This window comes from Alexandromys fortis, unplaced genomic scaffold (assembly GCF_014885135.2).
Source record: "Alexandromys fortis isolate MF-2015 unplaced genomic scaffold, M_Fortis_MF-2015_v1.1 scaffold_113, whole genome shotgun sequence".
NCBI lineage: Eukaryota > Metazoa > Chordata > Mammalia > Rodentia > Cricetidae > Alexandromys > Alexandromys fortis.
The window spans coordinates 5,177,805-5,199,276 of record NW_026067988.1 but is presented as its reverse complement, the minus strand read 5'-3'; the positions used below and the strand labels follow the sequence as shown (position 1 = coordinate 5,199,276).

General features: G+C 43.5%; 1 protein-coding gene across 4 annotated transcripts in view; it reads left to right on the top strand.

The window, feature by feature from the left end:
* Window positions 1-18,188: 18,188 nt before the first annotated feature.
* The window catches only part of Tdrd3 (tudor domain containing 3), a 135,814-nt gene continuing 132,530 nt past the window's right edge, over window positions 18,189-21,472 (top strand). For 2 of the 4 annotated variants that reach the window (XR_007594859.1, XR_007594858.1), the window contains exon 1: window positions 18,189-18,404. Coding sequence is in view for 2 of the 4 variants with exons in the window: in XM_050159518.1 (XP_050015475.1) it covers window positions 18,364-18,404 (41 nt within the window). In the remaining 2 variants the exon portion in view is untranslated. The remainder of the gene's footprint in view (window positions 18,405-21,472) is intronic. The other 2 variants (XM_050159518.1, XM_050159517.1) reach the window with 2 other exon arrangements.

Here is a 21,472-nt window from a genome sequence, read left to right as displayed (position 1 = left end):
GCTACTCCCCTCTCTAGAGCTCCCTCCTCACTGTGTTCTCTTTTTATTTCCACAGTTACTCTATGTTGTACACTTGCAGCTGAGGATTAGGAGTTAAGAGCCTCATATGAGAGAGGAAACACAGTGTTTGTCTTTCTGGGTATAGGCTACCTCACTCAGTATATATTCTAGTTTCATCCATTTATCTGAAAATTTCTTCTCCATTTCTCCTTACAGCTGAGTAGCATTCCATTGTGTCCATGCATCAACTGCAGACCATGTAGGTTGTTTCCATTTCCCAGCTATTGTGAATAGAGTGTAAACGAGCAGTGATAAGCAAGTGGCACAGGCGACTGAGGCCTTCGGACATATGCCAAGGGGTGGTACAGAAGGGTTGCAGTGTATTTATTTTTAGCTATTGGAGAACTGGCTATACCTTTTGTCAGAGTAACTGCCATGGTCTGCAATTTCACCGACAGTGAATGAGGGTTCCTCTTTCCCACAGCCTTGCCAGCATTTGTTGTTGGTTGTTTTGTTGATCTTATTCATTTTGAATGGGGTGAGATGAAATCTCAAGTGGTTTCCATTTGCATTTCTCTAGTTGCTAAGGGTGATGAATACTCTTTGAGATATTTGCCATTTCTATTTCTTCCTTTGAGAACTTCAGAAATTGAATCTTCTGAAAAGAAAACAGGATGCCAGATAAGAAAGTTATCCTAGTGGGACCATTTAGCTGACCCTTTCAGCATCAAGAAGTAAACTCGTTTGGGCTGGAGATGAGTTCAGTTACTAGAGTGTTTGCCTAGTAGGCCTGAAGCTCTGTGTTGAATCCTCAGGCACTGTCTAAAAATCTTAAAACCATATGTGCAGGTGCGTATTTGGAATATGGTGGCATGAAAATTTGAGGCTCAAGCTCATCCTTGGTAAGATGAAAGATAAGAGACAAGGCCAGGCTACACTGAACTTTGTCTTAAAAAAGAAAGAGGGCTGAACCCAGACTTGACAAACTTCAGTAGGTTTTGTTGTTGTTTCATAAAATGTGCTCAACTTTGTCCTTTGATTTAAAATAAGACTTAAAGTATATAAAACTATCCATCACACAAGCACAGCCTATAGTTTAGGCTTGCCCCACTAGCTCTTGTAACTTAGGTTAACCTAATTTTATCAACCTACATTTGCCCTGTGGTTTTTAACCTCTCTCCTGTCTTATACCTCTTATTTTCTCTTCAATTCGTAAAAATAGTTCTTACATGCAAACATTTTGTAAGTTACTAAAGCTAACTTTAGAGGGGGATGCTTTCCAGCTGATAAAGAGGCCTACATATGACCTCCTTAGCTTTGCTCTTATAAGCTGGGAGTCTAGGAGTAGTTTAGACTAGGATGTTATGGTACCAGATCCTCAACCCTGGTCCATATAGCTTTTTGTTTGAGCTGGAAAGACACTTGTCAGCCTCAGAGAAAGCTTATTTCAGGAGAAACTGGTGTTATCTCGACGAGAAGTACCACTTTAGGTCCCAGGAGTAACAGAACTTGTTCAGGGCCCCATTTATTGTAAATGGTGCAGGAAACACCTTGTTGTGTGATACACGGAGGCGACCACATTTGGGGACAGTAATATATGTTCCCTCAAACAGAGAAACACAGCACAATTCTAGTAGACTCATTCCTTCCTTGCAGGCATGTCTAGCTTACAGACTCTGACCACATGTGGTCAAGGGTTGCCAGGGATGCCACCCAGCTTCAAACTGTAAACTTCTGCCAAAGAGCATAGACTATTTTGATTTGTAATTTGATTTCATAGTTAATGTGGTAATTTGAATGTAATTGGCCCCCATACCATGTGAGATGTCCTTCCGTATATGTGGTGCTTTTATTGGTTAATGAATAAAGCTGTTTTGGCCAGTGTCTTAGCAGAGTGAAGCCAGGTGGGAAATCAGAACAGAGATAAAGAGAAAGAGTAGGCAGAGTCAGGGAGATGCCATGTAGCTGTTGAAGGAGGCAGGCACCATGTAGCCACCTAAGAAGCAAGAGGTAACAAACCATGAGTAAAATATAAAATAATAGAAATGGGTTAATTTAAGATGTGTTAGTTAATAAGAATCCTGAGCTAATAGGCCAAACAGTGTTGTAATTAACTTGGTTTCTGTGTGATGATTTGGGTATGGGTGGCTGGGAAATGAAAGAGAAGTCTTCTTCTACACCCATACTCCCATATAGAGCGGCACTATTAGGAGGTGGGACTTTGTTGAAGTGTGTATGGCCTTGTTGAGGGAAGTGTGTTACTGGAAAATCACACTTTGAAGTTTCCTATGCTCGGCATACCTCCCAGTGTAGTTAGTCTTTCTTGTCAGGCTTTCTTTGGACTGCCAGCCCTCAAATAATGACACGGAGACTTATTAATTATAAGTCTAAGCTTAGGCTTTTTTCTCAACTAGCTTTTATAACTTAAATTCACCTATTTCTATTAATTGACATCCTGCCATGTGGTTCTTCACCTCTCCTCCATTCTGTACATCCTACTCTCTTTGTGTCTGGCTGGTGAATCCCACATGCCTCAGGTTCTTCCTGAGTTCCTCTCTTTCCCTGGAAGTCCCATCTATATTATCCTGCCTAGCTATTGGCCATTTATCTCTTTATTAAACCAATCAGAAGGTGCCTTAGGCAGAGATACATCTTCACAGTGTACAAAAAAGATTATCTCACACTGGGCAGTGGTGGTGCACGCCTTTAATCCTAGCACTCGGGAGGCAGAGGCAGGCGGATCTCTGGGAGTTCGAGGCCAGCCTGGTCTACAAGAGCTAGTTCCGGGACAGGCACCAAAGCTACAGAGAAACCCTGTCTCGAAAAACCAAAAAAAAAAAAAAAAAAAAGATTATCTCACAACAGCCCAGGGTCTCAGTCGATTTCCTATTGTCTGCAAAATGTAGGACACTCAGCTACTCCTCATGTACCACATCTGCATGTATGCCACCATGCTCCCTGTCGTGATGATAATGGACTGTAATAACTGTAAGTGAGCCACCCCAATTAAATGTTTTCTTTATATGAGTTGACATGGTTATGGGGTCTCTTCACAACAATAATAACCCTAACTAAGACAATTATCAATTGTGAACTTTCGTAGATGATAATTTGTTTGCAATGTCAGAAAACTAGACATGCCTGAGTGAACAGCAGACAGAAAGGAAACCAGATCAGAAGAAAATAGAGATGAATTGCTTCCCATGTGTTACACAACCCCAGAGGAATTCTACCTGGGCAGAAGTAGGTAGGAATGTGATATTTGACTCCTGTGGTTGCTTTGCAAAGACTAAAAATAAAATCTGAGTCTAGATGCTAAGGATGTTTCATTTTAGTCTGTCCATGTATGTAGCTTTGGAACATTTTGATCACACTAATAAATTATCTATGGTTGACATTTAATCAGCAGCAAGTTCATTTGACTTTTTAGAATTCTGAAGGTTATCTGGAGCTGTGTTAACTTTTCTCTAGAAATCCAAACTAGTGCCATCTCCCCTTCTCATTCAGAATCAAGAACAAGCTTTAAAATGCTCCCAACCATCACCATTTATACACAAACACACACTTGTATACATGTTTTATATATGTATGTATTATATATACTAGTTATGCTTGTCTATAGGACATAATGCTTTTTCTAGCAAGCACATCACGTTATTTGCTTTAGCAACTCTTCTGTTTAACAACTCAGCTTTCCTTCCTTCCTTCCTTCCTTCCTTCCTTCCTTCCTTCCTTCCTTCCTTCCTTCCTTCCTTCCTTTTTTCCTTTCTGTTTAAAATATCTGTCGTCAAGAAGAGAGTTCTGGAAGCAGGAACCAATGGTTCTCAATGACTGACTCTGTGACCCATTTTCCCTATCTAGGTCCTATCTCCAAAAGTTTCCCTAAATCCCAAAACTATCACTGTTATTCTTTCGGTCCCTGCCCTAGCCACGCCCACTCCTTTTTTAACCTGTGACCTCGCTCTTCATCACTCTGTTTTCCTGTTCTCTCTCTCGGTGTACAGGCGGAGTTTTGCCTCTCTCCTCCTCTCCCCCCTTTCTCTCCCCCTTTCTCTCTCTCTCTCTCTCTCTCTCTCTCTCTCTCTCTCTCTCTCTCTCTCTCTCTCTCTCTCCCTCTTCCTTAATAAACACTTATGCCTATTTTTGTGTTTACGTGTCTGTTACCCTCCGCCACCGGCCGCGCGTGCCCTCCCGGTGGTGGGAAACTGTAGCCGCTTGCTCGCTGGGGACCCGCGGGAGTTTGCTGCTGCTCTGTGAGCCCGCCGGGCGGGAGGAGACCCCATATTTTTAGGAATAAGAATCACCAGCTGGGGACAATTATATGAGTCTATTGGGGATATTTCATAATCAGAACTTGCCAATGGTCTCATCATTCTTTGTTCCTTATAAAGGTAGGAGTTATGGTGAGAGTCAGAATATTCTAGAATCCGGGATCTAGTATTAATAAATTAAAGAATAATTACTCATCAATAAGATCATATGTATCTTGTGTTTCTAGACTTTAGATATACGCATACTATAATGTATATATCCCAAATTTCCCACCTTTTCAAGAGTATTGGAGATCAGAAAAAGCCTTAGAGGAATGTAGCTATTTTACATGTAGCTTTGAACTTTACTTAATTGGTCACTCTAAGTGTTTAACATGAGTTGAAAAACACATGGTGAAGAATGAAGGGTATTCATATTTTCTTTCACGTGGTTTCTTATGAGACACTAGTTCTAACACTAACTCAAGTTAGCTCAAAAGGGATGCAATCAGATTACTTGAAAAGTAGCTAAGTAAGAAATAGCAAGGTCACATGACAGAGGCTGGAGTTCTCGGGGAGGTCTGAAGAGGAGGATGAACGTTATGTCAGGTATTAATGGCAAACTTGGAAGAGAATAAATGAGCTGTAAAATACGTGGAGTATGATAATTTTGAGGAAGTTAAGAGACTAGTGGAACTAACCTTGTAAATTTCATTAACTGCGAAAGCTCCAGCAATAATCTACAACTTTTCTTTGGGCTGTTTTCCACTTCTGTTTGAAAACAGGTCACCCTGTGCAATGTATCAGATCATGGCATGATCACAAAAATGCATATGGTCTCTGTCCTAAATAGCTGTAAGGAAAAAAAAAATGGGATTTAAGGATGTCAGCAACATGGCAAAATTCGGTGCTTGAAATGCTCAATGTAAACACAGCATTGTCTTATGGCAGGGAAGAAAAAGAGGCCAGTCCCTCTACTACTCACTTCCCCTCACTTTTATTGAAAATAGATTTGTTGGCTCATAGACCAGAAGCCAGGACTTTAGTTTTCTTTCCCACCTTGCAAGATGCCAGGTGAAAGAGCCAAGAAACCTGCAGCCAAGAAGGCTGGGGATGATACTGCTGCCACTGGAGTGGCCAAAAATTTTGACCTTAATGTTAAAAAGCCCAAAAAGGGGAAGCCCATTTCAGCCAAAATCTTGTCCTGGTTAGAAGAATTGGCAGGTACTCCCAATCTGTTATTGTCAGGCCTCCTTAGCCTCCTTATTCTTCAGGGAAAGGAAAGTATGCTATCGGCCTGTTCCTCAGCTCCATGACACAGGACAGTCAGATTCGAAGTCCCACAATGCAGGACAATCAAACATGATAGGAAGTCAAGTCAAAGCAGGAACTCAGTTTATTACTGTGAGCATCAGCTTATATAGGTTAAGTGACATCGTGTGCTGTGGGGGTACATCCAGCCAATGAGAGACAGCCAAGTCCTCCCTCTGGCTGGAGGGGCGTCTTCATAGATTTTGCTGTCTCATCCTCACTCGGTTCCCTCTAACTCGAGCCAGGCTTTTCTCTGTTCTGCAGGCCTCAAGGTACAGGCCATGAGATAATTTTTGACCCAACATGCTATGGATTCCAGAAAGGCCTTGTCCCGAAAGGAAATGCTCTGCTGAAAAGTCCAAAGTTTCAAAGGAAAAAAAAAAGAAGACAGTCCTGGCTACTGTCGCACAACCAGTTGCTTTGATCATGTTGATTTAGAGGCCTTGTTTTTTTGGAGTCCTCCATCCTTGTGGCTCATACACTCTTTCTGCCTGCTCATCTGCATGGCTCCCTGAGCCCAGCAGGGAAGGATTGGATGGAAACCGTTGAGTGTTGCAAGGTATCTCCCTCTCTGTGTAATATCTGGCTATAGGTCTCTGTATTTGTTCCCATCTACTGAAGGAGGAAGCTTCTCTGATCATGACTGAGCTAGGCATTGACCGATGGGTATAGCAGACTATCATTAGGACTCAGCACTATGCTATTACTTTTCTCCCTTTTGTTTTTAGACAGATAGCATTATTTGGTTTTACATTAAGTGTCCAGGCTCTTTAGTCTGAGGTTCTAGGTCACCCAAGCAGCGTCAGGTTGACTTAGAGGCCTTGTAGAGAGGTCTTAAATCGGATATTGGTTAGTTACTCCCACAAATTTTGTGCCACCATTGCCCCAGTACATTTTGCAGGGAGGACATCATCATCAGCCAGAGGGTGTGTGGCTGGCTTGTTTAGATGCATAACACCTTCCTGCACCAAAAGACACTGACTGGAACATAAAGGGTGAAAGGTGAAGGCTGTGTAGGCTCCAGCTGGATTTCTCCATTTGATGAGTTGTGCGGGTGTTATCTCCAGCAATGGAGCCTGGCTGTCAGCTCGTGGCAGCAGCCTGGGTTGTTTGGGAATTCCCATGGGACCCCTATGGCTAACAACTCAATCAGATGTAACCCTATCCCGGTACTGTACTGGAAACTTCATTTGGTAACAAGAGATGGCCAGTTGAGACTCTGTCTCCCCCATTATGGAGTAATTTCATTTAGATCACCTTCATCTGTGTAGACATTTTAAGAAGCTTCTACTGTGTTAGGTTTCCATACTACCCCCCTAAACAGCTCTTAGTTTTAGCTGTTTCTTCCTTATTCCCTCCATTTCCCCCCTCTCCTCCTCTCCTCCTGTGATCCTCTCATTCCAGCCATCCTGCATTCTCCACAACCATTATATTTCCCTTCTTAGGGACTTCTATCTATCCCCGTCAGTCCCATATTTTATATCTAAAGGAATCATGACATTGCTATCAATAATTTAATAGCTAATATCCAAATATAAGCCAATACATACCATATTTGTTTTTCTGTGTCTGGGACACCTCTTTCAGGATGATTTTTTTTTCTAATTACGCCCATTTACCTGTGAATTTCATATTTATTTCTTTTTTTTTCTTATACTGCTGAGTTAACTCTATTGCATAAATGCACCACATTTTCTTGATCCATTCTTTTGTTAAGGGACATATATCTTGTTTTTGACTAAATCCTTGTCATAATATTTTGCCAATAAAAATTCAGGATCCAGATACTGAAAGGCTGCAAACTCATAAAGGCAGAGAAAGCACCCAGCTGTTCTTCCTCCTCTACTGATATTCCAGAAAGCCCTTTCTCCTATGGCATCTCAAACAAGACTCCACCAACTCAGAGCCCCTTCCTTCTACTTTCTGTGTGTCTCTCTCCGTCTTCCTGACTCCCTTTTACACTCTATATTTTTTCTTAATAATCCTAAATTCACTTCCTCCCAACTGGTTCCTTGCTCCACCTCTTGACCTAAGTTTGGCTTTATTTAATCCTATTTACAATAAACAGAAAAACTTGTGGATTAAAGATGTCTGCTAGGGCTGAACCACACCACAACTAGAAACAGTTTATCATCAGTGAATAGTGCAGTCTTGGGGTTCACATTGTGATCAGATACCTTGCAATGCTTCCCCCCCCCTTTGTCTAAATAAAAAGGAAAAGTTTTAGAAAGTTAAATGAAAACCAAAAGATAGTGAGATTAGAGGCAATAGAATATTCCCTATTTGTTTTGTTTTCGTCTGTCCCATACTAGGTGGCTCTTATGATGTGAATCAGAGATGTTGGATTTTCCTTTAACAGTCTTGCATGGGTTTAGAGAAGAAGAAATCCACGCTTCAACCCCAAAGCCAGCTTTACTTTTTAATTGAATTGGGACCACAGAAAGACCTATGCCACTTTAGGTCTATAGAGGGCAGCAGAGACAAGCATTTGAGAATTCACCAGGCATGGGCCAACTCCTTGGTGGGAAGACGAGAGCATCCACCTGGACTGGTTCTCCAACGGGAAGGTGCTGTCCAGCGGCTGGGCAAGATGGTAGCTGGTGCTCAGGTGGAGCCCTGAGCTAAGATTTCAGGCCAGTCAGCTGGAGGTGGACAATACAAGTAGCCAATTTACTCTTTTTCTTGGGACATTTTCTCTTGACGATCTGTCTTTTTTCTTCAAAGGGTTCACTTGCCCAGTGGTCTTTGGATTCTTTCCTCCTGGAAGATACAAGCAGAAACCCTACCCCCAACTCTAACTCGGGCTGTGGGGGCTCTTTTTTTTTTTTTTTTTTTTTTTTTTGTCAGCTTATATCTTTCCTAGATCAAAATATTTTTTGGCAACAAAAACAAAAACTATCAACTTTCAACTAAAAACTTTTTTTTAAATTTTGAAACTACATATCTTTTAGTACATTTGGATAAATATATCAATATGCTTTCTCTTTATATATAAATTTAAGGTTTAAGTGTATTTATTTTTAGATTACAAAGGACATTCACTTTGAATTTTAGCTTGCCTTTTGCAAACAGCTTTTACATTTAAATCACCGTAATTCTTATGTACCTGCCTCTGCCTCCCAAATGCTGGCATTAAAGGTATTAATTAATTAAAGGCACTGCCTGGCTATGGATTCCCTATAATAGTTATTCTCCTAGGTTTGTCTTGGTTTAATTTGGTTCTCCATTTCCCCTTATTTTTTTAGTGTTACAGGTAAACTTTCAAAATTTTCTTATGTGTAATCTACCTTTTCTGATTATTTATTCTGAATTTGTTGCCTGGAAAAATTTAATATTCCAGTCTTAATTATACATGATGCCAGCTCATATACTTATTTCATTATTTTCAGAAGTTTTGTCTGTCTTGCTTGTAAGAGCTACATAAAATTTGATGTCTTTTCTAAGTTTTGCTAGATTTTGCCATTTCCATTCATGACCCCATGACCAGAGACCTTTGCTATTTATCTGCCAGCTAATGGTTCTCCATTTTGATAACCATGTATATGGCTATACCATTGCACATGAGCCATGAATTGGAGAAAATATAGATTTTCCTTTTGTCTTCCTTAGCTGTTTGCCCTACAGCCAACAGTGCTACTGTTACTTCAGTGGGCTGTGATGATTTGATGGTTCCTTCCTCAGTAGTAGCCATTCCACCCCCTGGTCTCTAGGCTGCTGCTTTCCATTAAATTTTCATTTCACGAGTGATTGATGAGTAAACCATGCAGTAGCCAAATGCCGAGACCCTTCCATTGGTGCCCACTGTCCAACAGGTGCCTCCTTTTTGGGAGGTGGGAGCAGTTTAGGGATGGGAATTATAGGTAACTGAGCTGTTTCCACAGGGCAGGAATGTCGAGGACCAGCCTCAACAAAATTACTTTTTACTAGTTTATGGGTGTGGGAATTGAAAACAGAAACCACAAAACAGTATCAGGAGGGAGTTTACTGATAACTTTGATCCTAAAATCGCCCACATTTCTTTTTTTACAGCTTTTATGCCCAATGTAAACTGGAGGAGTCAGTAACAAAGACCTTATTAACATGATAGCTTGAGACCTTTCATCATCAGTATTTTGTTGCCTAGGTAGCGAGATGTCCCAAGTCATGCACACTTATGTACACTGAATCACGTATGCAGAAAACAGCCTTTCCCCAGGTGACCTCATATTTACTACAGAAGGAGCAAAAGGACATTTGCTTATCCTAACCACCTGTCAGGATGGCGCCAAGCTATCTTAACTTCAAAAGAGCCAGGCAACCACCTCCTGAGTTAGGAGGTGTTAGTCTCTCAAACTCTTTGACCACTAGACAATGGTGAGAATGGATCGGCATTTTTCAGCTCTCACAATTCCTCCCTTCTTATTAAGTTTAATAAAGCCTGTGCTTCCACACAGGAAGGCAGGGCAGACCCCTAGCTACCACATCCTAGTCACTAAGAACTGAAATACCTTCCCTTCTATGGCTAAGTCTGCGGAGGACTCTGCCTTTGAATGAATCCCATCCATCCCTGTGAGGGGCACCCTTATGACCCTAGGGTGGTTGGCAATGACTGAGTATAACGCTCTCCATGCCTTGTAAAATGTCCAGATTTGTTTCTCAAAAGAAATCGTATTTTCTCTGTCTATGGAAAGCGCTTGCGATGGAAGCCAACAGGCAAATGTTGGTGGACTCCTTTTTGCTTTCTGAAGTCCTCAGTTACGAATTCAGGAATAACTATGTTCATAGTCTGGGTATCATCTGGTTCATTGTTAGTCAGGGTTGCACACGTGGAGAAGAGTTTACTGACAGTCACAAAAGCCTTTCTAGTAACCCTGGAGAGGGTTTTTATAATAATCTGTAACTAGGATATGTGACTTCTCTAGTGTGCACTCACACCAATCAGGATCTGTAGCTGACTTTTGTCCCTGGGTGGTGGAATTAAAGTTGGGCACCACTACTGCCCTGTTCACTGTAACGGGAATTTAGAAAATAACTAATTTATAGAGAACTGCCTGTCTCTGTCGGGATTGAAGGCATGGGAAGCCACAACCCTGCTCAAATATTTTACTTTAGCTTCAGATCATCCCGCTCTTAGAGATTTAGAAGTTTGAACTATAGTAACCTTCTGAATTTACTTTAAAAAAATTTTAAATCTCTTAACTGTGTTCTTAATACCAAATACAAAAACATCCTTTTTATTTAAGAAGAAAATATTTAAATGGACAAGCATTTTATAATTAATATAAGCCTCTGTGTGGTAATTTGGGAAGCTGCTGCCAGGTATTTGGGAACAGGTGGTTGGGTCAGAAAAACTCTGCCTACACAGCAATCTCTGGTTTCCTGATAATGCCTGTTGGAGTTAGGGGCTAAGATAAGCAAACAATGAGTAGGGGAAAGGAAATTTAGGAGGGAAAGAACTGTGTAATCCACTGGTAATGGGGGCAAGGGACAGGGAGGAGATAGGAGAGAGGTGGGAAGGAGATGGGGACAAGGGGTAGAGAGGGAGGCCTCAGCTCCTGGTCTTCTGCAGAGCAAGGGTAGAGACTTGGAGACTGGTTTTGGAGAAGCTGAGAGAGAGATGAAGATCTGCAGTTAGTCCCCCTGGTGCCCTGACTGGGGTGCTTTTACATGTTTTGAAATGGTACTTTGTCATGTTGGTGAGGAGCGGCTCTTTGTATTTAAGAAAAAGTGACTATGGAAAAATTGAAATGCATCCAAAAGATACATTAAATTGAGATGATTCATTTTATAGGGGAGTACCACTAGATTCTATGATCTAAAATAGAAAACGTCTTGATATTCGTACTTTTACAAGGAGTGCATCTCTTGTACATGTCGTTTAGAATCTCCGCTTAGGTAAATGACTCCCTTTCTTGTCTCTTTATCTTACCAGGTGGACATTTGGCTTGTTTGATTGTTGATTGAACACACAGCTGGCTCCTTATCTACATCACAACATGCACATCACAGAATTCCTGCCCTGAGATTCCTGTTTGGAATCAAGCATTAGTCACATTGGGAGTCAGATGTATAACACATAAACCTAGAAACCAAAGATGTTTATTTCTCTGCCAATAAGAAGCATAAAGAAGAAATGGTATCTGAGGGAACAAGAGAGATATATAGACTTCTCCACTTTTTGCCTTGATATTTGTGTGATGGCTTTGATCTATTCATTCTAATCCTCCTGTGTTCCTTTAAAACACAATCTTTATTAGTTCTTTTTAAACTTGGTCTCATTACATAGCTGAATCTGGTCTCAAACGTACAATCCTCTTACCCCAGCATCCTGAGTGTTGATAGTACCTCCTCACTTGGTCAGTTCCAGTCCTTCTTAAATGTCAACTGCTTTTCTGCCTTGAGGTTTTACGGAACTACCTCTTTTCTTACAAATTTTTATTATGTTGGGCATTATGAGAAACAAAAGAATCTAGACAATTTTCACTTTATTGTTTTTAATTTGGTATGCCTTTCTTATGTTAAACTGAAATCATCTTCATTTTATTCCCAGTACCACACTCTGGGACCGATGAACCTTTGTATGTGGGGTCTCGCATTTCTGAAGGCCACTATTATATAACTCTTTCATTCTCTTCTCCCTAAGCTTCTTTACCTCCTTGTTTCTATCTTGATTATGCTATCAACACAACAGAGTATGCAATGGAAAAATAAAAAGCACAGCATTATAAAACATGGTGAAATATAACACTGTCGGGCATTTTTTGAGAAACATAAAATGCACAACTCTGTCAGACATTTTTTGAGGTATATAAAATACAATAAAATAATAACAACATAAAATTTCTATATTTGTACTATTCAAGTGATAGTAACTCAATGTATTGTCTTAATAGTTCAGTCTTTTTGCTAAAGAAATATTTTTTTTTTTGAGACGGTGTTTCTTGTTTAGCTTTAGAGCCTGTCCTGGAATTCACTCTGTAGACCAGGCTCTCCTTGAACTCAGAGATCTGCCTGCCTCTGCCTTCCGAGTACTGGGATTAAAGGCCTGTGCCACCACTACCCAGCTAAGAAAATTCAAGGACAAAGCCCAAATTATTTTTTGGAAAATTCTCTCAGATTTCTTTTAGTTCCTGCTCTTACAGAATGAGCCAGTGTTCTGTGCTATGCATTCCTCCCTATATGTATTTATACCTCTAAACACATAAATATGCATTTATGCCCCAGCCATATTCATGCTTTGTGTCTAGTATGTAGGGACCAATACATTATGGCTAGTGACTCTATGAGTGCAGACATAGAACATTCCCCTCATCATAGAGAGTTCTGCTGGAATTTGTATATTTATACTATTCACAGGTTATCGTCACATTCACAGATACAAACTGCTTAAGGTAAAATGATCTAATTTAGCTAAATGTGGAGGCAAATGCTCTAGTTCAGGAGGCTAAGGCAAAAGGCACCTGAGTTCGCGGAACACCAAGTTGGGTTTCAGAGAGAGACTCTGTCAGCTACTTCTGCATCCCTGTGACCATGATGCTTGACAGAAACGACGTAAGGGAGGGAAATGTTAGTGTTGGATCACAGTTTCAAAGGGTTCAGTTTATCGTAATTGGGAAGGTGCAGTAAAGCAGCTGAGGCCATGGATCGTGGAGACTACTCACATCAAGACAGACCAGGAATTGTAGAACTGCAAAATAACTCTAAATCCATTTCTGACAACTCCGAGGCCTCTCAGCTGTAGTGCCCTCCCTCCCCTGGGAACCAGGAATCTAACAATTACCCACACATGTACTGAAATATTGGGAACTTCCATTTCCCTGAGTCTTTGTGAATGGTCTCCAGAAATTGGGGCATCTCAGCATTAGTGCAGCCCCTTTCCTGGGAACCAGGACCCTGGTAACCAACCACGTGTGCACTGGAACTTTGACTACTTTCCATCCCTTTTGTAGTTTTTCTTCAACAGACCCAGATCCTGTAACTGGGGTGAGACGACCTGCAGATGACTTGCAGGTGTTTCTCCTTGTTTAACCAACCCAGCAAACGCCATAGCATTGATCAATTAGAGCTAGCTGACCATTGAATGAACTAGTCAAAATAGTTGACAAATGATTTCTGGACTCTTCCTTTTGATTCTGCACCACCCCTTTGCTTATGTGGCTTTTTCCTTTAAAAGTAGCCCATACCAGCTATTTGGGGTCTTTCTTGCCTCTCTAATGCTGAAAGACCCACTCATGATAGAATTAATAAAAATCCTCATGCTTTTATACCAGCTATGGTGTGAGAGATGGTCTCTTGGGGCGACTCCTCCTCGGCGATTGGACTCTAGGGTCCAACAGAATAACATAATCCCCAAGGACATGCTTCCAGGGACCTACATTACCTAGGTCATGGCCACCAAATTTTCCAGAACCTCCCCAAATTGTACCAGTGGTGTGGGACTCCAACTAAGTATTCAAAACAGGAACATGCAGGAGATTCAGATTCAAACTGTAACAGAGAGCCTGCCACCTCTCCTCTGGGAAGAGTGATTCTTCCTTAGGTGGCTCTGTTCTCTAATAATTTCATGTTTAAACCATTGCTTCTGTTCCTGTTCAGCTATATCCTTCTATCCTTTTCAGTCTGAGAACTTTTTCCTTCACTGAAATGACAGGGGAATCCAAATGATTCAGTCCATTTCTTTTGGGGGGCATTCATTTATATTTTTGATTCCAAATAGATTTAATTTCTTCTTTTTAATCTACCAAATTTTTTTGCTATTCTTACGATTTTTAAAATTCAGCTCATTGAGTTTAAAACTGAATTTGCTGTGAACCAATAATTTGTCTAATTTAAGATAAAATTTATCAAGTCAGCTGTTACAATTTTTCAGGACATTAAATTATATTTGTAGAACATTTCAATGAAAAATTTTGATGTTAGTATAATACACTTTGGCCTTTTCTAATTTGGAAATATTTAAAATCTAGGGGAAAGTTCTAAGAAACAAGCCCAGTTGGGGTAGGGTTTTTAACATAGTAGAGGTTGGGGTGAGGGAATTTCTAGGGTCCAGGACCCTTATTGGCTTTTATCTGGGCTCAGGGACATCTAGTAGTCTTATCTAATGACTGGAATGTCAGGTACTTCCCCTTAGATGGTGGCCTTCCCTGGGTGGAGTCAGTTTACAACTTTTCCTGGAACCCTGTGCTGCCTGGGCCCCATGTGTAGCCAGGTTGCCCTGACTCCCACACCCATCAGGTCCAGTTGACTTCATGCACACCCTTGCAGGCTATAGCATCCCAGTGCATCCCCTAGACATTACTAAATATGTTTACAGGCTGCTGACCCAGCACCCGACTGAGAGCCGTGGCCTAGAAGCTTGATTAAGTTAAAATTGAAAGAATGTTGGCAAGATATTTCCTAAATGATATGTTTGTCTAATTCAAATGATCACACATCAGACTGAGCTACTCTGATTTCAGCTCAGTACTTCGTCAAGGAACTCATTAACTCCTTTTTTTTTTTTTGGTAAGGATAAAGGCACACATTTCCTCTTCTGCTATGTATCGTGATGTGAGAACATGTGAAGATTTTGTTGTTAGGATTCAGGAATTATGCTAGCCTGTCACCTGGCAGGATGCACTCAGGCAGAACTCTGGCCAGCCCAGGGTCTTACAGCTGCTTTGTCATTATGTAGCCTGTATGCAGGTGTAAAAGGTCTCTTTAAGAGACAAGCTCGGCCCATCCGCCGTTCTTCTGAAGAGGCAAGCAGGTCTCTGTCTCTTTTTCTCTTCTAACCCTTTCCCATTTATTTCAACAAAACTTTTATACAGTGGCTTTTCATATCAGAAAAGCCTCAAAAATCAGAGATCCACCGGCCTCTGCCTCCTTAGTGCTGGGATAAAGGAATGGGCCACCACTGCCCGGCTAGGAAAACTGATTTTTCTATCCTCTGTTTGTATTTATAATCTGGCCTGCTTCTTTAAGAACACTTCACCCTGTTTCATGCTTTTGAGACAGGGTTTCTTGTAGCCCAGGCTGTCTCAAACTCAGTATGTAGTCAAGAAAGACCTTGCTTGAACCATCATCCTTCTCTTGCCTCCACCTCCAGAACGTTGGGCTGTTGGGGATATTTTATCACTTTGTGAACACTTAGTTTGCATTTGCATTAAGTTAATACAATTAATCTTGGGTCAGGAGGCTGCATCTGTAACTAGTTGACAGAAAGTCATCAGGGCCGTAGAGGGCATCTGGGAGAGAGAGACACATACACAGGAAGTAGGGTAGGTTTTGGAGCGGCACCCCTTTCTGTGATTTGGCAAAGGGAAGCATGAGTCCTCTGTGGATGCCAGCAAAGAGGGTTAGCTAGTTGCTTCTCCACCTCTCTGAGCTTACTGGTTTTCACCCACGCCTTTGAATCTTGAGTCTTATTTATAAATAGGACAGCAGAGATTTAGTTAAAGCTATCTTTAGCAGCAGTGACAGGGCCTGTGTTATTCTTTTTTAAAGATATAAGGGTGTGTGTGTTGGGGAAGAATGGTCCCTTGAGGGGCAGCAGTCCAATGAGGTGGTGGATGGTCCAAGGCCTCCGCAGGTCCCTGAGGCCTTGAGTCCCCTGAGGCCCTACGGGTAGGAGACTGTGGAGGGTGAGAGGCAGACAAATACGCTGTGCAAAGAGAGAGTTTGGGTCCAAAACTAGGGAAACCCTGTCTCGAAAAACCAAAAAAAAAAAACCCAAAAGTTTGGGTATAGATTTTATTTAGTGGGTTATGGAAGGGAAAAGGAAAGGGGGAAGAGGAGAAAGAAAAGGGGAGGGGAAGAGAGGGAGCAAGAGAACAGGTTGGAGGAGATGGGAGGTCCACTTGCCTTGGCCAAAGGAAGAGGGAGGTTGGCAGTGGGTGGGGCTTGTCTCTTAAAGGGACAGCATATCCAGGTGACAAGTCAGATCAGCAGATCCTAACAGACTGCCTGCGGTAACAGAATTCTCACCAGGATGCAGACTGATAGATCAAAATAATTAATTAATTAAGCTAATGTCATCATTTTATTTTTTGATGCTTTCATTGTAACACATTTCTCCAGTAGGAATCACATTCTTGAAACGAATTTATTATTTTGTTGATCATTTAACTTAATTCATAAGCACCTGCAATGGTGATTTTGTACTGCATTACAGTGGACATGAGAACAAGTGTAAAGACTTCATTCAAGGAGTCTGGTGTTTGGGACATAATTCCACAGTTAACAATTTACACTAATAAAAGAGATATGTTTGGTAAGAGGGTACTTTATTTAAAAACTAATACAATTGGCAACTAATTTGGGCCATTCATTTATCTTTAAAATGTTTTTTTTTCCTGTCTATGCAGTTTGGCAACACACTTATTACTCATGCATAACATAAAACATTTCATTCCACTACAAGTACTGGGGAATAAGGTAAAGTTATTCCTGAGTCTGAACATGCTTGTACACATCTTAAAACTTATTTAAGAGCAAAGAATATTTGGAAACAAACATCAGAGCCCATTTTCTAAGAAAAAAAATGTGACTTTAGAACTGTAGGTCCAGGGAAGACAGCTAAATTGATACAACGTGGTTTTGGGAGATTTTAGCCATCCTCAGGGTACTTATCATCCTTCTTTCTGTAACTATCAAGTTGCTTCCCAAAACCCCAGGAGCAGCTGCCAGTTCTGCAGTGTCCCAGGTCTGGCTCCCTGGTGACCATAGCTGAAGTGACCACCGCGGCGGACGGCAGACCGAGTTTGAGTTCTCAAACAGTCCTTAACCTCCCAGAACCATTGGGAAGCAACTTTAAAATTTTTCTCGTTTTCCTCAGCCGCGGAGGCAAAGGACCCTCAAGCAGAGCAAACTTTTCGGAAACCTTTGCAGGCCCGCGCACCATTCCGGCTCCTCGTCTCTGATTGGCCTGCGTGACCACCGCCTGCCCAATCAGGTTTGGAACCTCTCGGCGCAGCTTGGCAGCGTCACCGCGCATGCCCACTCCGGGACCCGCTGTGCTCCCCGGTCCTCCCGAGGGCCGTAAAGGGCACGGGGTAGGGCGGTACTAAGCCGGCTAGGTGCTGATGCCAAGGTCGCCGGGCCGCTTGGGGCAGGGCCACGCCCAGCAGGAGGGTGACAAGAAAAGCAGTCTCGTCACCACCGCCTGGCTTTAAAGCTAACCCCCTCCCCCCCAAGTGCAGGGACCGGGGTGCCCCGCTCACCCATCCGCCTGCCGGGACTCAGAAGAGGTGCGAGCTGCAGCCCCCTGAGTCTCGGCCGGACCGCCCAGCCAAAGTGCATAAGCGCCGGCCCCGACCAGAACCATCAGCCCTGGTGCAGAATGGGCTGGGCTGCACCGCCCCAAACGTGGCCGCGTTAGCATCATCCCCCTCGAGGCGCCGCCCGGGCCGCGGGGGTCCGCGTCCCGCCCCCGTGAAGCGCCGCTTCCCAAGCGTGCAACTCACAAAGTGAACCCAGCAGCACGACAAGCGCGTTCGGAAGGGCAGGCGGCCGAGCGCTGTCCCCGGCGCCGCCGCGTCCGATCCCCACCTCCCCCCCACCGGGCCCAGGCCGCGTTTGGCCGCTCGCCGCTCGCCACCCGGGCCGGCCCCTGCGGCCGCTCGCAAAACGCGGCGAGCGGAACCCGCACGCGGAAGCGCCCGTCGCACTGAGCATGCCCAGTAGCACAGTCGACCGGAGGAGTTTTTTTTCTTTTCTTTTTTTCTTTTCTTTCGTCTTTTTTCCTCTCTTTCTTCTTCTTTTTCTTTTTCTGGCTCTCCAGTAGGAGGCCTGTCCCCCACCTTCCGCTCAGACCCCCGTCATCCCCGGACCTGAGCAGCTAACCATGGCCGAGGTGCCCGGCGCCGCGTTGTCCCAGGCGGGTTGGTAAGTACCGAGTCGCGCTGGCCGCTCGGCCCGTGGGCTCGGGTCCGGGAGAGGGGGGACGCCGGGGGGCGCGGCGGGGAAGGCGGACTCCGCCACCCGCCCTCGTCCTCTCGGGAGCCCTCGGGGGCCGGCTCCGCCCCCGGCGCCACGCGGAGCTCGGCGAGTCCCCCCCTCAGCTCCCCTCTGGGGCGGCGGCCTGCGACCCGGAGCGGAGCGGAGCGGCTGCCCCGCGGGGAGGGAGCGAGGCCTCGGGGCTGAGGGGAGCGGGCGGCGGCCAGGCCCGAGGCGCTCCGCGCTGGAGGACCCCGGGGGGCCGAGCACAGTGCGCGGTCCCCGGGCCGGGAGGGTGTCGCTGCGGGCGGGCGGTCGGACGGACGGACGCGGGAGGCGGCGGCGGCCTGCGGGAAGTTGGCGGGAGCGTGGAGCCGGCCCGCTGCCCTCAGTTCAAACTACCGCGCCGACCGCAGTGCCGCTGCCCGGGCTGCACGCTTAACTTGCCAAGCGGAGGGTGACCGCCGCCGGGCCACTCGCGCGGGGGTGCCCCGTGGAACTTTTCTTGAAAGGGATGGCGTCGGTCTGTTCTTTAAAGGACGTTTCGTGGAGTGGATTTTTTTGGGGGCTCCGAAAGCAATTAAAAAATTATTCGAAACGAAGCAGTTTGTGGCTTTGCAGCCATCCCAGTTGTCAACGTCCAGTTTAAGTCTGCGTCGCCTTTTCCAGCCTTTGCACCTTCTGGGTTGAGGATGAAACATAATTTTTGCCCCAGCTCTCTGAAACTACACTTGAGTGAGAAACGAGCATTAGGGAAACTATTGCAGCGTTGGTAAACTGTAAAGAGCAGGCAGAGCACTTTGGAATTGAAGGAGGGTTAATTTCCTGGAGTAGTGGGCTTTGACAGATGGTGAAGAAAGGCTTTGAGGATGCATAGTTAGGGAAGTGCTTATTTTGGAGAAAGGACACTAGATCCCATTGGTTCGTGGAAGTGGGAAGGTGTTTGAGGTTTAAAACCAAGAAGGAGGGGCCAGTGCCTGAAAGATGGGAATTTGACTCTGATCTTAAAGTTTTGATCAGCAGGGCGATTTAATCACACCTGTGCTGTGATGATTTTGCTACTGACCCGACAGTCTTTGTTACTTTTTTCTGCCCTATTTCACAGGTGTGAAGACGAAGGCAGAGAACGGTTAAGTAACTTTCTCTCATAACGTGGCTAGGGAGTGGTTGAAATAAATTTTGACCTAATGAGTCTGGTCCAGTCCTATGTATTTATTATTTATTTATGTAATAAAGTACAGCTTTCTTTATCCCCCTCCCCTCTCACTGATACAAAAAATTTTAAGTTAAAAATTTAACCTTACTCAGTTTTAACTTTTACTTAAATACTTCCTTTCATTTTCTTGATTTTTACTAGGCTGTGCAGAAAAATCTCAGGTCAGTCTTCATTTTATGGAGCGCAGGCTGGCCTTGAACTCATGATGGAATTACAAATTTGGATCACATCAGACTTCATCTGTTGGAGTGTACCCCATTCTTCATTAACTGAGCCCCACTCTTTAAGTAATATACCCCTTGATTTACAAATTGGCCTTTTTAATTCATTATGACATAACCTACTTCTAGAAAGGTTTCTTACTCTATTGGGAGCCCAGATAATTCAAAATTTGTTTTCTTTGGACTCTTAAAGCTTCTTAAGGGCAGAGAACCATATTTTACTTTTCTCTCCTATCTAGCACTCAGATGTATAGTCAATTGTAGGGTCCTGTTAAGTCAGATGACCTTAATATGGCCCTGTCCGAACTGCTCAGGCAGAGCCCCTTCCTGTTTTGCTTGATTGTTACAAACCTCCAGCGATGTTCTATGTTGGCAGTTGCCATTTGTATTGCAGGTCAGCTTGTGTTTCATTTCCCTTCAGTCTGCTGTGCTTCCGGAGACAGTGCCTCCTAAAGAGGCCAAGTAGCTGAAAGCAGTGGTTCTTGCCATTCCTAGACTGCTAAGGCTGGCAGGAGTTTCCTGGAGTTCCCCATCCTTGGTCACCAGTCGGAGCTGGTGCCTAGGCTTGGTGCTCCCCAGGGAAGTGGTTTGAACTAGGCCTTTAATTCGAAGCTTGCATGAATGAAATTGAATGACTACTCACAGAAGGTAGTCTGAAAGCCAGGAAGGAGGCTGGCCCCAGTTCCGCCCCAGCCTCCCCAGCTTCTGGGATTACAGGCTTGAGCTGGTTTACTAAACTACAATCAGAATCTGAAAGGTTGAAGGAGAGTGCCGAGAGGAACAGTTTAGACCAGAGGAGAGCTTTGAACGGCTCCTTAGATTTCTGACACCCGCATTCCCCTTGCTCTGCAGATGTGGACGGTAACAGAATAGTTTCAGACTCGTGTACTTATGGAGTTTAGTACTAAAATGAAATGCTAAAACTTGTACGCCGTCACTGATCTGTTCAGTCAGTTGTATGTGAAGTAGTAGGTTAGGGAAGTAGTAGTGAATGACATATTCTGACAGTGTGCTCTTCAGGGGGACCAGAGACCAAGTTATTATTGAAACTTACAGGGTTGCTTTTGAGTATTCTAAGTCTCGAATGTTCAGAATTATCCCAGTCAAACTTGGGCTTTAAAATATAAACTAAGCAGTATTTATTATACCCTCACCCACTCCACATTCCCAGCTTGTAACTTTGATTTAAATGTTTTAGGGATCTCTGCAGTAAAGTGGTTTGAATATCTTAAATGGCATTTTAGTCCTTTGTTGTGTTTATTTCTATGCGTAAAATAACTCCACAGATGTATTTGGCTTTATATTTGTATAGGGAGCAATATTAATCTTGTCTTGTTTTATTTCTACTTACAATACTCATCCACATTATGTCTTTGAATCTTTTCTTTTTATTTTTTTATTATTTTTTTCAAGTGAGGTGAGTGTGCCTGTGGTATATGTATGCATGTGTGTATGTGGGCGCACATTTTGAGGCCAGAAGAGGAGGCTGGGTGTCCTATTCCATCATTCTCTGCTGTATTCCTTTGAGGTAGCGTTTTTCACAGAATCCTGAGCTTGCTCCTTCTTCCCTTTCCCTCCCC